This window comes from Heterocephalus glaber, unplaced genomic scaffold, assembly GCF_053883595.1.
Source record: "Heterocephalus glaber isolate CG9 unplaced genomic scaffold, H.glaber_assembly_v1.0 deba00001472, whole genome shotgun sequence".
Lineage (NCBI taxonomy): Eukaryota > Metazoa > Chordata > Mammalia > Rodentia > Bathyergidae > Heterocephalus > Heterocephalus glaber.
The window spans coordinates 60,126,315-60,141,741 of NW_028258315.1; the positions used below are offsets into that span (position 1 = coordinate 60,126,315).

The 15,427-nt window shown below is 37.1% G+C and overlaps 1 protein-coding gene across 1 annotated transcript in view; it reads left to right on the plus strand.

Moving 5' to 3' along the window:
- Positions 1 to 8,687, plus strand: part of Arl8b (ARF like GTPase 8B) — a 47,852-nt gene extending 39,165 nt beyond the window's left edge. Inside the window, exons 5-7 of the mRNA XM_004854243.4 lie at positions 493 to 560; positions 873 to 943; positions 6,261 to 8,687. Coding sequence (XP_004854300.1) covers positions 493 to 560; positions 873 to 943; positions 6,261 to 6,310 — 189 coding nt within the window. The 3' untranslated portion in view covers positions 6,311 to 8,687. The remainder of the gene's footprint in view (positions 1 to 492; positions 561 to 872; positions 944 to 6,260) is intronic.
- Positions 8,688 to 15,427: the final 6,740 nt, after the last annotated feature.

Sequence of the window (15,427 nt, forward strand, 5' to 3'; positions counted from 1 at the left end):
CTGATCTAAAGGTAACAAAGGAAGATGGATTATGTTGTTTGGTGGACCATCTTTCTTTCATAGTCAGGGAGAGAGAGTACAAGAACATTAACAAGTTCTTCACACTTTAGGCTTCTTTTTATAACCATATTAAACAAGCAGGAGACATATCAAAAGAATATCGATGAATAGTGGCAAAAAAATAGAAGTCAGTAGTGTTTGTCATGATCCTTTTATCTTTAATATTAACTCTATTCGTTTTGAGGTGTTTACCTAAGATTTAGACTGTTTTAAATGAAGTTGAAAACCACAAATTGAATTCAGGTCATCAATGTAATGGTAATTAAGTGAATGCCAATATGAATAATTAAATGAATGAAATGAGCCACCACTTATGCAAATAATGCTTCAGTGTTAAAACATGTTAATATATTTTTACATCTTCATATATCATATGTTTCTGTGATGTTTTTGTACATAAAAGTTTACCTGTAATATCTTTTCTGTTTGAAGGTATTAGTACTTGGAAACAAGAGAGATCTTCCAAATGCCTTGGATGAGAAACAGCTAATTGAAAAAATGTATGTTTTGAGAATGAGTAGTATTTTTTTTTAAATTTGATTCTGAAATATACTATTTTGCCTGCTGTTTTGTTTAGTATCATTATATTATTCAGTAGTGATCATAGCCATATTTTAGTAGATAAATTTGGCCTACCACAGAAATGACTCCCTAAAAATTCAGTTAATTGTAAAATATGTTTTTCAGCATAGTAATGAAAATAACACTTAAATTATGCAAGAAATGATAAATATGATAAATATGATAAATGATAAATATGACAAATGATAAAGTGTTGTAAGCACACACTCTCTTAATTCTGTTCCTTATAGGAATCTGTCTGCTATTCAGGATAGAGAAATTTGCTGCTATTCAATTTCTTGCAAAGAAAAGGATAATATAGGTAAGAAATGACTTTTTTTTTTTAAAGAAGTGGGTATCATTGGAAGATATATGTAATGCTTCCTACTGTTTATTATCCATATTTCTGTTAAACTTACTTTCTTTGCGATATAATATTGCTTCAGGAAAAAACATACATTATACATTTTGATAACAAGTATACTATCTTAAATCTTTTCTGTGCTATTTAAAGATATAAATGCAGTAAAGCCTTGAGGTTAAGCATTATATGGTTAAGCATTATGTGATACCAATTTATTGTATTAATTTTTACAGAGCTAGTATTTAGCTATGGTTTATAATATGACATTTTTGAAATAAGACTTTATAAAACTTGGTCTGTAGGCACTATAACAATTTCTCATTTATTAGCTAGTATGTTACAAAAATATGTTAGCAATCTATTAGAGGTGGCAGCCAAAAATACCCTTTATCTACTTAATTATCTACATTAATTTCCTAAAACTGCAAACTGCAACAAGAAAGTACCATAAACTAAATGGTCTAAAACAGAAACTGAGAGCTGGGGAGGTGGTGCACACCTATAATCCCAGCACTCGGGAAGCTGAGGCAGGAGGATTGAAGTGAGTTAGAGGCCAGCCTGCAGTATATAGTGAGTGCAAGGTCAGCCTGAACTGCAGAGTGAAACCCTGTCTCAAACAAACAAACAAAAAACACCCCACCAGGAACTTGTCTGGGTATAGCTCAGTAGTGATTGCTTAGTATGCAGGAGGCCCTAAGTTTAATCCCCAGTACTGTAAAAACAAAACTAAAACCTGAGAAACTTATCATGCTCAAGAAGCTAGAAATCGAAAATCAAGGGGTCAGCAGGATTGTACACTGTCTATCCAAAAGCTTAGAGGAGAATTCATCCTTGGCTCTTTCTACCTTGTGCTTGGTGCCAGCAATTCTTGCCATTCCTTGGCTTGTCCATGTGCCACTCTAGTCTCTGCCTAACAGTCATGCTTCACATGGCTTTCTCCCCTGTGAGAGTACTGTGTTGTCTTAAAAGAACACAACTCATTGGATTTGGGCCCACCCTAATTCAGCATGATCTCATTTTAACTACTTCTGAAGAGACCCTATTTACATATAAAGTCATATTCTAAGATTCTGGGCTGATGTAAATTTCTAGAACATGGTTCAATTATAATACATTGAATTTAAAGCCATGCATACATACGTAATATAAATACCTACTTAGGGCTGGCCCACCTTTAGTCTCTTAAACTAATTTGGTGAGGGTTTATTTAATAAATGTATTAGAATAAATGTAATAGCGTATTTTAAAAGATACTTTTTTTCCTCTAGCCCTAATACAATGTGTATTTGTTCTCAGTATACTTAACTTTTTTTTCAAGTTAAATCCAGTCTATCTTCCTCCACCTGACCCCTCCGCCCCTACTTCCAAACGTGCTCATAGTTATGGGTGATTCTGGGGTTCCTCTAAAGACCACCCAAAAGCAGTTTTAGCCCTGGGAATTTTACTGATTGCCACAGATTCTTCTCTGTTGAATGGGTAGAATTGTGAACATTGGTATAATTTGAGAACAAACTACAAGACATTTATGGTTGCTCAGACTTCATTTGAAGTCTTTTTCTGTTATATGTGCATGAAAGAAATGCTAGTTAAATTTTAAGATTCACTGCCATGAGAGCAGAGCACTTCTCTAATTTTTTTTGGGGGGGTACTGGGGATCAAACTCAGGACCTTGCGCTTGCGAAGCAGGCGTGGTACCACAGCTAAATCCCTGGCCCTAGTGCACTTACTTCTACAACATTATTTGTCAGTGGGGAATTTTTCCCCCAGGAGACACATGCCAATGTCTGGAGATAGTGTTTTGGTTGTCATAACCAGGAGGGTGAGGTTGGCATCTGGTGAGCCTCCAGAGACCAGAGGTATTGCTAGATATTCTCATCACAGCAGAGGATTAGCCAAAGAAAACCTTGTTCTGCACTAACTGTAATTTTCAGTAAATTGTGCTATTCTGTAAATTTATTACTACTTTATATTTTCTCTAGTTACTTTCCTAAAATAGAAAATAAAAAGCTTTTGAAGGAAGGGGAAAAAAATCTTTTACCAATCTCACAAACGAGCCAAATAATTGCCTAACAAAAGTCTGTTGAAACCAAGATACATCATGTAAAGGTACAAGCTCCCAATGATGAATACAACTGTATTGTATACCTACAATGTACCAATAAACTTAATGGAAAAAAAAAAGAAATCAAACAATAACAAATGCTGGTGAGGCTGTGGTGAAAAGGGAACCCTCCTGCATTGTTGGTAGGCATGCAAACTAGTACAATTATTATGGAAATCAGTATGGAGATTCCTCAAGGAACTGAAATTAGAAATTCCTTATGACCCTAGCCATCCCCGTGCTAGGTGTCTTCCCCGAAGAGCTTAAGTCATCATGCTACAGCGATGCATGTATACCAGTGTTTATGGAAGCAAAATTTCATAATCACCAAATCCTGGAAGCAGCCTGTATATCCATTAATGGACAATTGGATAAAGAAAATGTGGTATCTGTATATAATAGAATACTTCTCAGCTATAAAGAATGAGAAATTTGAGAAATTTGTGGGAAAATAGATTCACCTGGAAAATGTAATGTTGAGTGAAATAAATCTAAGCTTAAAAAAAAAAGTCTGTTGAGGGCCAGGGATTTAGCTCAGTGGTGCTGCCCCTGGCTGACAGGCACAAGGTCCTGAGTTTGATTCCCAGTATGGGGTGGGGGATGGGTCTGTTGAGCGCATTTATTTTTTTTATTTTTTAAATTTTTTTTGGTACCGGGGATCAAACTCAGGACCTTGCACTTGCGAGGCAGGCAGCGGAACCACTGAGCTAAATCCCCGGCCCTGTTGAGCTCATTTATGCAGGAGATGGAGCAGAGCTGGTGAGAACTTTAGTAGCTAATTGAGGCTAATATTCATAGCTTGCTGTATGGCTCAGTAGTTACCATGTTTGTAATTTTAGAACTCTTGGTTCACCTAAAGTGTTATCAAGTCTAAGGAAACTGATCTAATCTTAGAGTCAAAGCAAGTAGTTTGTAAATCAGAATGTTTGTTTATTTGTAATAAGAACTGTAACTAACAGCCAAGTGGCTTAGGCTTCTTGAGTTATCAAGTTAGGATACCCTTTTTTATTTCTGTTAATTATGTTTATTTTTATTGTTATTTATGTTATTTTTTATAATATGTTTTGGTTCCAGATTTTTTTAATTTATTGAATTGCTCCCAAAAGTTACTTCTTTTTTTTTTTTTTTTTTTTTTTGGTACTGGGGATTGAACTCAACTCCTTGTGCTTACAAGGCAGGCTGGTGCCGCTGAGCTAAATCTCAGGCCCAAAAGTTATTTCATTGAACATAGTTGTATATTACACTTTCAGCTTCCTTATGTGGCACAGAAAGTACCTTAATTTCATTAGGAATCTGTTCTCAAGTCACATGGAAAACGTTTCTTTTATTAAGATGATCTTGGCAAAGATTATTTGTACCTGTGACTTTCTGTGACACTTTTTATGGAATATGACTTCTCCTACCGATCTAGTCTTAAGTTTTTATTTGTCTTTAGGATATGGCCTTCTGTCCAATATCCAGAAAGGATTTTCTTTGATTTTTAGTGAATTCCTTTGCTTCCAGATTCCTTTCTCCTTTACTACACGGTATGGCAATAAGAGGTATAGAGGGCGTATTTCAGCAGTTGTGTTGTTTAAATCATTGTTTTCACAACTATGAATAGGTCCTGTTTGTTCAGATCCCAACTCTACGCTGCTCTTTATGTGTGTGGTTTACTGTTTCTCCACTGCGTGTTAGCTGGGAAACTGGAAGATTATATCTGCACGTATCTTTCAGTCTTGGAGGATAGAGTAGTTCTAATAGATTCTCAAATATTCTTTAGGTGGATAACATGTTTTAAAGAACTCAGGACAGTAATTCAGTGTTCTGACTCAGCTGCCTTCTTTTCTTGGTGTGTGTGCTTTGCCTGGCTAATCTCAGCTACTCTGGCTTTAGCTGCCACCTATATTGTCATACCTTTTCAGTCTACATTTCTTCTTCAGATCTGTAGGACTAAAATACTTGTCAGACGTCTCCATATGTGTTGATGTGCCTGCAGTTTGAATTCATAGGCCTTATTCCTGTTGCAGTTCTCCTTTAGCCACTGTTTTAGACAGCAGCTTCGTGATTTACATACCCATTCAGGCCAGAAGATTCTTTCGCATCTACCGTGTTATCTGGCTACCTCTCACCTAGTGGTTTTCAACTCAGGACATTTTTGCTCCCCAGGGGACATTTTGCATTTTTGGTTGTCACATTGGGGTTGCGGGGGTGATAGTGGCATATAGTGGTTAAGGTCGTGTATGCTGCAAAACATTCTACAGAACACAGAAAAGAATTTATTATTATTATTAGTCAGCCTAAAATGTCAAAAAAGCAAAGTTGTGACCTCTTGCTCTTGCCTTCACAGGAATATCCCTGTGGTGTATCCCTGTGGTTTAGCCATGTTTCTTTCTCGCTCTCTCTCTCTCTCTCTCTCTCTCTCTCTCTCTCTCTCTCTATCTCTATCTATCTATCTCTATCTCTGTCTATCTCTTTTGGTACCGTGGATCAAACTTAGGACCTTGCTCTTGCCAGGCAAGCGCTGTGCTCCTGAACTAAATCCCCAGCCCTGTCTATCTCTTAAAGTCCATAAAGTCTGGGCATGGTGTTGCATGCCTGTAATTCCAGCACTTGGGAGGCCGAGGCAGATGGATTGCTTCAAGTTTGAGGCCAGCTTGGGCAACATAGTGAGGTTAAGGCCAGGCTGAACTATGGAGACAAACCCTGTCTCAAACAACAACAACAACAAAAGTCCATAACGAGTTCCACACTGGTTTATGCCCTTTTTGATTCTTTTTTTGCTTTTGCAAATTTCTTTTCCCTCTGTCTAGAGGATAGAACCCAGGGTTTTCACAGTGGGCTTTATCACTAGTCCTTTTTTTTATTTTTTGAGACCAGGTTTCACTAAGTTGCCCAGCCTGGGCTCCAGGTTCAATCCTCCTGCCTCAGCCTCTAGGAGTGCTTGGATTGCAGGTGTATACCATTACATCTAGATCACAATTTAATTTTTAAACCAGAAGTCTCTTCATTCTCTGTTATTTTCTCATATTATCCTTGTCAAGTTCAAGTTCACAGTACAGTAATATAGATGTAAAAAAGCAGAAGACATCCAGCATGTAGCTGGAGTTAGCTGTACTTTTAAGTATTGTCTCTATTTGATGTTGAATTTAACTTTGGTATCTTTAACACTTTCACTTTTTCCCCCATCTTTAGATATCACACTTCAGTGGCTTATTCAACATTCAAAATCTAGAAGAAGCTGAAACATCTCCTGAAGTCTTCCAGTCCTTCTTGGCTATAATCCTAGAATTACTGTCCGTTCCTCTGAAGTACTTCCCAGAATGTGGTCCTTCCCAAACCCAAGAAATTGCCTTTTTCAGAGTTTATTTCTCATGTGCACTGCTGAAAATGTGTAACCCTATTACTTCATAAAGAATCAACTAGAGTTGTCATGATAAAGTCAGCACACATAAAAAGGCTTCTCACACATATAGTACTTGTGTTAAACAGTGTGTAGAGCTTTTTTTTTGGTTTTTAGTTTTACAAAAAGAATGCATACTTTTCACCATCTTAAATCCAGAAAGTTGCATATTTCCATTCTGGCCTTTCTGGGCCAGATTTTTATATTGGTTTTCAGTAAATATCTATATTTCATTATAGAGTCCAGTAGCTTAATACTGATAATGACTTGATACAGCATGAAATTTCTAGTGTCACACAGTATTTAGAAAACCTTTTAAGCCTAATTAATGTGGGATAATAAACATAATGTTTATTTTATCTCACAAATGCATGTGAAATATATAATTATACCTTAGGAATTAAACAGTGGTCTGTGAACAGGTAGCAGAGGCATCATATCCGTGTTGCTGGTTCTTTATACTGGAGAGATCCTGCCTAATGAATTTCACAGGCATTCTGCTTTCTGGGAATCCTTTATCACAGATAACAGTTGGAAGTATGGGAGGAGTTAATGTATGCTGTTTTTTATCTGCCCAGATCATAAATTTTTTTAAAACTTTTTTTCTTTCAGTACTTTTTTAAGGGATTGGGAATTGAAGATTTTCTCAAAAGTTTTCATGAATTTAGAGTATTCCAGCCAATATAATAAAGCCTGTTAAGAATGTCAGACTTCGTTCAAATACCTGTTTGTTCTTTCTATCTCTAGTCATTAAATCAGTGCTGCTGCATGACACTCTAACCCTTGACTTTTTATATCCAGTCATAAAGTTGACTTTCAGCACAAAAGACACTTATAAACAAATAAAAATTCTTATTTTTTTCTAAGATTTGGCACTCTTTTGTCTAGGGCCATCAGACATCTTGATTATTGTGACAACTCTAGACCTGCCTGCTTTGTCTAACATAATCATGTAGAGTGTCTACAGGTTGGTTAATAGTCACACAGAGAACTGAGGAACTGATGCTGTTTGTTTGCTTCATACAGAAATGTATAGAAACAAAATGAACATATTTTGTAGTTTAGTGATCTCCATAAACATAAAGGGACATATTATTACTGGTTCACTTGTAAATTGTTATTCATACAGAATGCTATAGTAGATACAACTCTGGTACACCTTCTTATATGTTGCCTCACACTGTGTGTGATTTTGTTTCTTTTGTTAAGCAGCACTTATGTAGACAGTGCATTTTCAGATGTGTAGTCAACAGTATTTCTTTTAATGAATACCAGTTTAATTTATAGACTGCCATGGCCTTAAAAATATTCTGTACAAAATACTGCACTGTGTTGCACAGACACTGCTTATTTTTCTCCATTCACATTTTTTAACAAGGAGAATCTGAGCTTTAAAAGTTCTATTATTTGAGGCATGTTGCATACTTCTTAGATAGGATGGGTGATTCTATAAATGAAGGGATATTTAAAATTGCTACCATAGTTCAGTATCATTAATGGTCACTGGGAACCATTATAAACACCATGAGAACTTGTGCCTAAAAAGAGGAATTGGAACTAAAATGTGTGACTCTGTGGGGACTGCTTAGGTTTGTTAACTGACCTTCAGCTAACCCTTACTGTGTTTGTGTCTGTTTGTTGCTTTCAGCATTTCAAGACATCTAAATGCTACTACCAACATTTTCCTGTGCATAACATTTGCATGTGAAAACTTGACAGTTATTAAATTTTGTAAATAAGTAAATTTTTTATTTAGGTGGATGCATTTTTTGTCTGTTTACTGCTCTTCTCAGCTTTATTCAATAAAATTGCATTTTGAGGGTTGTATTACCCATTTTAAATGTGCATCATGATGGAAGGTGCACACTTTTTTGGAAAGAGATAGCAAGAAAATTACCACAAGGAGGAGGGTCTGTAGACCATGTGCTAGACAGAAATCAACTCAGGGGCCAGGGATTTAGCTCAGTGGTTTCACTGCCTGCTGCGCAAGTGCAAGGACCCGAGTTCGATCCCCGGTACCAAAAAAAAAACAAAAACAAATCAACTCAGCCCTCAAAGAGTTGGGTCTGAGGGCTAGTTAAAATAGAAATAAACTGGGCCGGGGATTTAGCCCAGTGGTTCCGTCGCCTGCCTCGCAAGCGCAAAGATCTGAGTTCGATCCCCGGTACCAAAAAAAAAAAAAAAAAAAAAAATGTAAAATAGAAATAAACTTTTAAAAATATCCAGAGTTGACACTGTGATTCTTTTGGAGGGAAGGGGATGCTACTACTATTAAAAAGTTTTGTTACTGGGGATTTAGCTCAGTGGTTTCGCCACCTGCTGAGCAAGCGCAAGGACCCGAGTTTGATCCCTGGTACCAAAAAAAAAAGTTTTGTCATGATACATGAAATGTGGGACTTGTAAGTGGCAGGAGTTGGTAACAAATTTTCTAGTCTAGTTTTTTTTTTTTTTTGGTACAGAGGATTGAACTCAGGACCTTGTGCTTGCGAGGCAGGCAGTGGAAACACTGAGCTAAATCCCCGGCCCTCTAGTCTGGTTTTTAAAATCCGTGGAAAGTCCTACTAATAAACTAAAATTGCAAGACATGCCTGCTTCTTGAGTTCAGAATAAAAATATTTTCAATGTGGAGGTTTTTCCACAGAGGCACATTTTTTAGAATAAAGCATTTGGTCCATTTTGCTAGTATGTTATTTATTGTTTATAACATGAATCAGCATTTATCTCATCGAAGCTAGTGGAGAAATAGTTTTGAACTCAGTAAAGTTCATTTGGCTGTGTTCATGCTGTCATTCTGTATAGACAACCCTAACTGGGTAATTGGATGTGTGATTTAGCAATTCCAACCACAAGAATGTTTTTGCTATATTGTGGAGCCATTTAGTCCAGTTCCAGTTGGTCTCTGTCTTTTTATCATATTTTATTAATACATATTAATATTACATGATGATGGGGTTCATTTCTAGAAGTTGGTTCATGCAATTAACAAATTATTTGTACCCTGCTCTTTTTCTACTGGAGTCTGGGAGGTGGGAGAGGGGTTATTGAACATACACATGTAGATTCTATGTTTGTATCTTTATATCTGCTTTGAAAGATTTTTTTCTTTTTATTTTGGTGCGGGCAGTTAAACTCAGGGTGTTGGCACTGAGCTGCATCCCAAACCCTTTATATTTTTTTCTTTTTAAAATTTGGAGACAGAGTTGCTCAGTTGCCCAGGCTGGGCTCAGATTGAGCTACTACTTCTTTCTTTTTTTTATTTGAGACAGGGTCTCACTATGTAGTCCAGGCTGGCCTTGGCCTCATTATGTAGCCCAGGTTAGCCTCTAACTCAGAATAATCTTGCCTCAGCCTCCCATAATGTTGGGACTACAAGCATAGAACACCACACCCAGCTCAAAAACAGACTTCTAAAATTAGTCCCTTTAATTCTGTCAAGTAAATTGGGTGTTTTGGGCCCTGCCTGCTTTACTGTACATTTTTTTTTCCTTTTTTTCAAAAATTAACTTTATTGGTACATTTTAGGTATACAGTATGATCACATTCATCATTGGGAATTTGTACCTGTACATGATATATCTTAGTTCTTGTTTTTTCCCAGTCCCCTCCCTTTCATCCCTCCACCCCTTTCTATTTACAAAAGCAGTGTTTCTGGGGCTGGCGATTTAGCTCAGTGGTTCCACCACCTACCTTGCAAGCTCAAGGACCTGAGTTCCAGCCAAAAAAAAAAAAAGCTTTGTTTTCTGTTTTTTACTTTTCTCATATTTTTTCTTTCCCTTCTTTCCTTTATCCCACCCCCCTACTTCCCCTTTCCCTTTGAACCTTTGTGTCCTATTTCACATATCTTACACATTTTGTTCCTCATTTACACTCTCAGTTTCTCACACTAGAGAGACAAGTATTTACACATGTGTGTCCTATGTATTTCACTTTAGAGCATGGCCTCAATATCCATTGATTTTTATTGTTTTACTTTTTTGAGGAATTAATTGCCTGCTTGTTCTATCCATGTAGAATTGAGTTACACTGGAACTCTATTGATAAGTTAATTATAGCCTCTCAAAATGTTGCCGGGTTTGCTCACTGGAATGGAAACTTAAATGTGTATCAGGCAACATACTGTAGTATCCAACTGGCCAAATGGTTTATTCTAAAAATGTTTGCCACTACAGGGAAACCCATCATGTTTGGTTTTTCAAAATATTTTCATTTTATTACAAACTTTTAAGATCATCCCCTCAACAAGGCACATGTGAAGAGACTTAAAAAGGAAGACAAAACAAAGTAGCCTCACAGACTTCCTGTAAGTTTGCTGTTCTGCAAGTGTGCGGCCTATTGCAGGTGTTTCCTGTTAGTTAGTAAATATCCTCCACACAATTTCTGTTTAAAATTCAGCTATTAATAAAAGTGAGTACTCCTGTTACTGGTGCCTTTTGGGTTTTCATTGACATACTGGATGGGCTACAGTGGATGGTTTCTTAATCTTAGCAGTAGCAGTAGTCATTCATTATTCTGGTTCATTAATAAGCCCTCTTTAGTAAGATAAGTATAACATCCCTAGAGAGCTAGCTTTTAGGTAATGCAAAGTTCCCAGCAGGAATCAGGAGAGGGGAAAAGATACTTTAGTTTGGGGGCCTGGGATTTAGCTCAGTGGTGCCACACTTGCCTCGCAAATCCAAGATCCTGAGTTCAATCCCCCCCAAAAAAACCTTTAGTTTTATTTTACTAGCATTACCAGTCTTGCATTAATAAAAGGAAAAGACATGGGAAAGAGTTTTTAAGATGCTAAATAGCTTGGTTTTGTGAAGAGTGCTGGATTTGCACTTAAGAAAATGGGTTTTCTTTGCAATTAACTAATGGTGTGACTGGTAAGTTGCTGAAACCCCTTGGTGCCTTAGCTTTCCAGTCTGTACTTTTTAATGTAATTTTTCTAACAGGCCATGATACTAGCAGTCTAGAGAACTGGATAGTGGTTAAAGAGGAGAGAGACAATGCCCACTTGGCTGACAGAATGTGTACTTTTCATGTTCCTTCCACTTGAAAATAATTGAAAACAGAAACATTTACTTTTTTTTAAAGCTGCAGACCCACTCACCTAGTACATTTTTCTTTCAATTTTAACATAGGTAAGGGCTGGACATCACAGGTATTTTACAGAATGGTAACAATTTAGGTTTATTTGAAAGAAATGGTGTATACAAGCTTATACTGTATATTGGAAGGCATTTATACATTCTAAAGTATTCTTTTCAGGCTACAGAAAAGTGTTGTGGTATACACTCTGGAAAAGCATATAACTACAACCAATTTGATAGTAAATGGTTTAGCGGTAATGTTTAACACTTTAAAACTGCTGTCTTGCTAGGTTCTGCTAGAATTTACTTAGAGCTTTGGAGAAACCTGGAACAGTTAGCAAATAACTTCCTTTAAAAATGAAGGAGGAGAGTTGAAGGAGGAGAGTTGAATGTGGGAAGTAGAATGTTAACCAGTTACTAACTGTAGTCCCTCCTCCACCCAGTTCTTTGATCATCTACAACTTTGGTCTGCCCTCAGTGTTGTAACATTCTGTACCCCACAATGTGCTATCTTGTAATCTGTCATTTCTCTTTATTCTTACCCAGTGCATGAGTTAAAGACTTTTCTACTTGTATGTATTACTCCGTAGAGGAAAATTCAAATTACTGTTTCTTATACTATTAGCTAATTTTTGAAATTAGCCCTCCTCACCATTCACCAACAGGCTTAAGAACTTGTGTAATTTTTCCTTTCTGTGGAAGTGTCAGTAACCTATGAACCAGGGCATCATACATCTATAGCAGTGATGGTGAACCTTTTAGAGCTTTCAATGATAACAAACACCCCACTGTGGCACATATACTAAAGGTTTACCACCACAGATATGGTGCATATCAGTTGTTAATGGATGAATGGTACATTTGGTTTAGTGGTTTAGTACTTAGATCAGGGCTAAGAGAAGTTTAATACTTTTTAAAGTTCTGTTTATTTTCTGAATAAGTTATCTTTTAGTAGGTAAGTCACATTCAGAAATTTAAAATTCGTAAAGCCATTGCCTTGATCCCCATATCTAAGTAACCACTCCTACCTGCCTGACATTTACAGCTAACAGCAGTTTATTAATTTTTCTAGTATTTTCTTTATACAAAATATAAACAACAAATAGAAATATATATGTCTATTGAAATGGATTAAAGATCTAAATATAAAAACAGAAACACTGGGCCCGGGATTTACCTTAGTGGTTCTGCCACCTGCCTCGAAAGCGCAAAGACCTGAGTTTGGTCCCCGGTACTAAAAAACCAAAACAAAAAAAACAAACAAACACTGATCCAGCTGGAACAGAGGTTAGGTAGAACCCTTCAAGACACTGGAGTAGGAAAAGACTTTATGAATAAAACTTCAGTTGCCCGTGAACTAGCACAAACAGTCAACAAGTGGGATCTTTTTTTACTAAAAAGCTTCTGCACAGCAAGAGAAACCACCAGCAGTGTGAAGAGACAACCCACAACGTGGGAAAAAATTTTCACCAGCGGTCCCTCAGACAAAGGTCTACTATCTCGAATATATAAAGAACTTAAAAAAATCAGACCTCCCAAATTTAAAGACCCAATCCAAAAATGGGCATCTGAAATGAACAGACATTTCTCACACAAAGAAGTAGACATGGCAAATAAACCTATGAAAAAATGTTCAACATCACTGGTCATTTGAGAGATGCAAATGAAAACAATGCTGAGATTCCACCTCCAGAAAGAATGGCTGCTATCATGAAATCAACCAACAACAAATGCTGGCAGGGCTGTGGGGAAGAAGGAACACTGCTCCACTGCTGGTGGAAGTGTAGATTGGTCCAACCACTGTGAAAATCAGTATGGAGGTACCTCAAAGAACTAGGACTGGAAGTCCCATTTGACCCAGCTATTCCCCTGCTGGGTATCTTCCCTAAAGAATTAAAAGAATCATACCACAGTGATATATGTGCACCCATGTTCATAGCAGCACAGTTTGTAATAGCTAAAACTTGGAAACAGCCCAAATGCCCATCAACTGGAGACTGGATCAAGAAAATGTGGTTTTTTTATATAATGGAGTACTACTCAGCCATCAAAAATGAGAAATTAGAGACATTTATTGCTAAATGGATGGATATTGAGACGATACTCTTAAGTGAAATAAACAGGATACACATGTAAATACCGAAACAAACAAATCTTTGTAAATATGGAGGGATAGAGGGGTTGAAGGGAGGGTAGGGGAAGGGGGAAAAATAGGAACCAAGAGTATGTAAAGGTGCATATCTCCAATGATGAATGTCATTATGTTGTACACCTAAAATGTACCAATAAAAGGATATACAAAAAAAAGAAATATACATGTCTTTTAAAAATCTCTTTTCCTACATATACCTACCTTACATAAAAAGCATACTGATTTGATTAAACATGGCTTTTCTCCACTAACTATGCTCTGGCTCTCTTTACTTATCAATACGCTGAGTTCCTCAGCCCCATTGCTGCCATTTAAGTGGGTGGTTTTCATTGGGTGAGGATTCTATAATTTAACCTGTACCCTCTGGTGTGCTTTTATAACACCCTTGTAGTGAATCCTTTTGTACTTGTGTAGCAGTTTACAGAAACATCTAGGTCAAAGGGTAAATGTATTTGTACTTAATGACAAGATAGAAATTGTCCTTCATAGGGGATGTACCAATTTGCCCCATGCCTTTTTTTGGGGGGGGGGTCGTTGAACAGGGTCTTGCTATGTAGTTCAGACTGGACTTGAACTCATTATGTAGTCCAGGCTGTCCTCAAATTCCCAGCAATCCTCCTGCCTCAGCCTCTCAAGTGCTGGTATTACAGGGATGCAATACCATACCAGGCCCATCCCTTGTGTCTTAATAACTGTGTAGACAAACTTTTGAATTTGTGCTCATCAGATAGGTGGGAACTGTAATTACGTGTGTGTGTGTGTGTAAGTCAGTCTTGCTATGTAGTTCAGGCTTGCCTTGAACTCTGTAGCAAACTTCTGTTTTAGCCATCCAAGTGCTGGGATTACAGGTGTGTGCCACCAACTCTTCCTATGTACTGTTTTATTTTAAATCATTTTTAAAATTTAGCTTTTACAGAACTTGGAAAATAATGTTAACTTTATTCTGGACGTGGGTCTTCACCAACCCCTTTTTTTTGCACTTAGATTTGTTTCTTCCATACAGCAAATTTTTTGTTTTTGCTTTTGTTTTTTTCAGTTTATTGAGACAAGGTCTCTGTAGGTAGTTAGCCTTGAACTACTGTAGCCCAGGCTAGCCTTGAACTCATGGCAGTCCTCTTGCCTTAGCCTCCCAAGTGCTGCCATTACAGAAGCAAGTATATTACTTCAAAAAGAAGCAATAATCTGTCTTTAAAAGTCTTTATTACATCATTTGATTTTTTTCCACATTGCTTTGGATAAACTATTTTGTAACTTTTTAGAGTAGAAAAATCCCTCCTTTCGATAGACTATTTTAACTCTAGCATTTAACATAGGAAGCTCTCTGGCTATACTTTGAGGTCATCATAGAACCTATTGAACTCACTATGTAGTATGACCCATGCTTGCCACAGACTCGCTGTGATCCTCCTGCTTCAGCTTTCTGAGTGCTGGGGTTACAGGCCTGTGCCACCATGCCTGGCTGTGCTAGGTACTTTTTTATTAGATGCTGGCCTTAAAAGGTTCACAGAGTTAAAGAGTATTAACAATAGGGCCTATGTATTTAGCACTGTTTAAAGTATGTTTTATGTGTGTATGTGACAATTATCACAATTGTGATAAGTACTGTTCTTATCACTTCCCCATCTTACAGATGGGGAAGCAAGTCCAGAAAAGTAATTTACCAAGTTCAGAAAGGAGAGCTGTGGGGCCGAGGATTTAGCTTAGTGGTTCCAGTGCCTGCCTCGAAAGTGCAAGG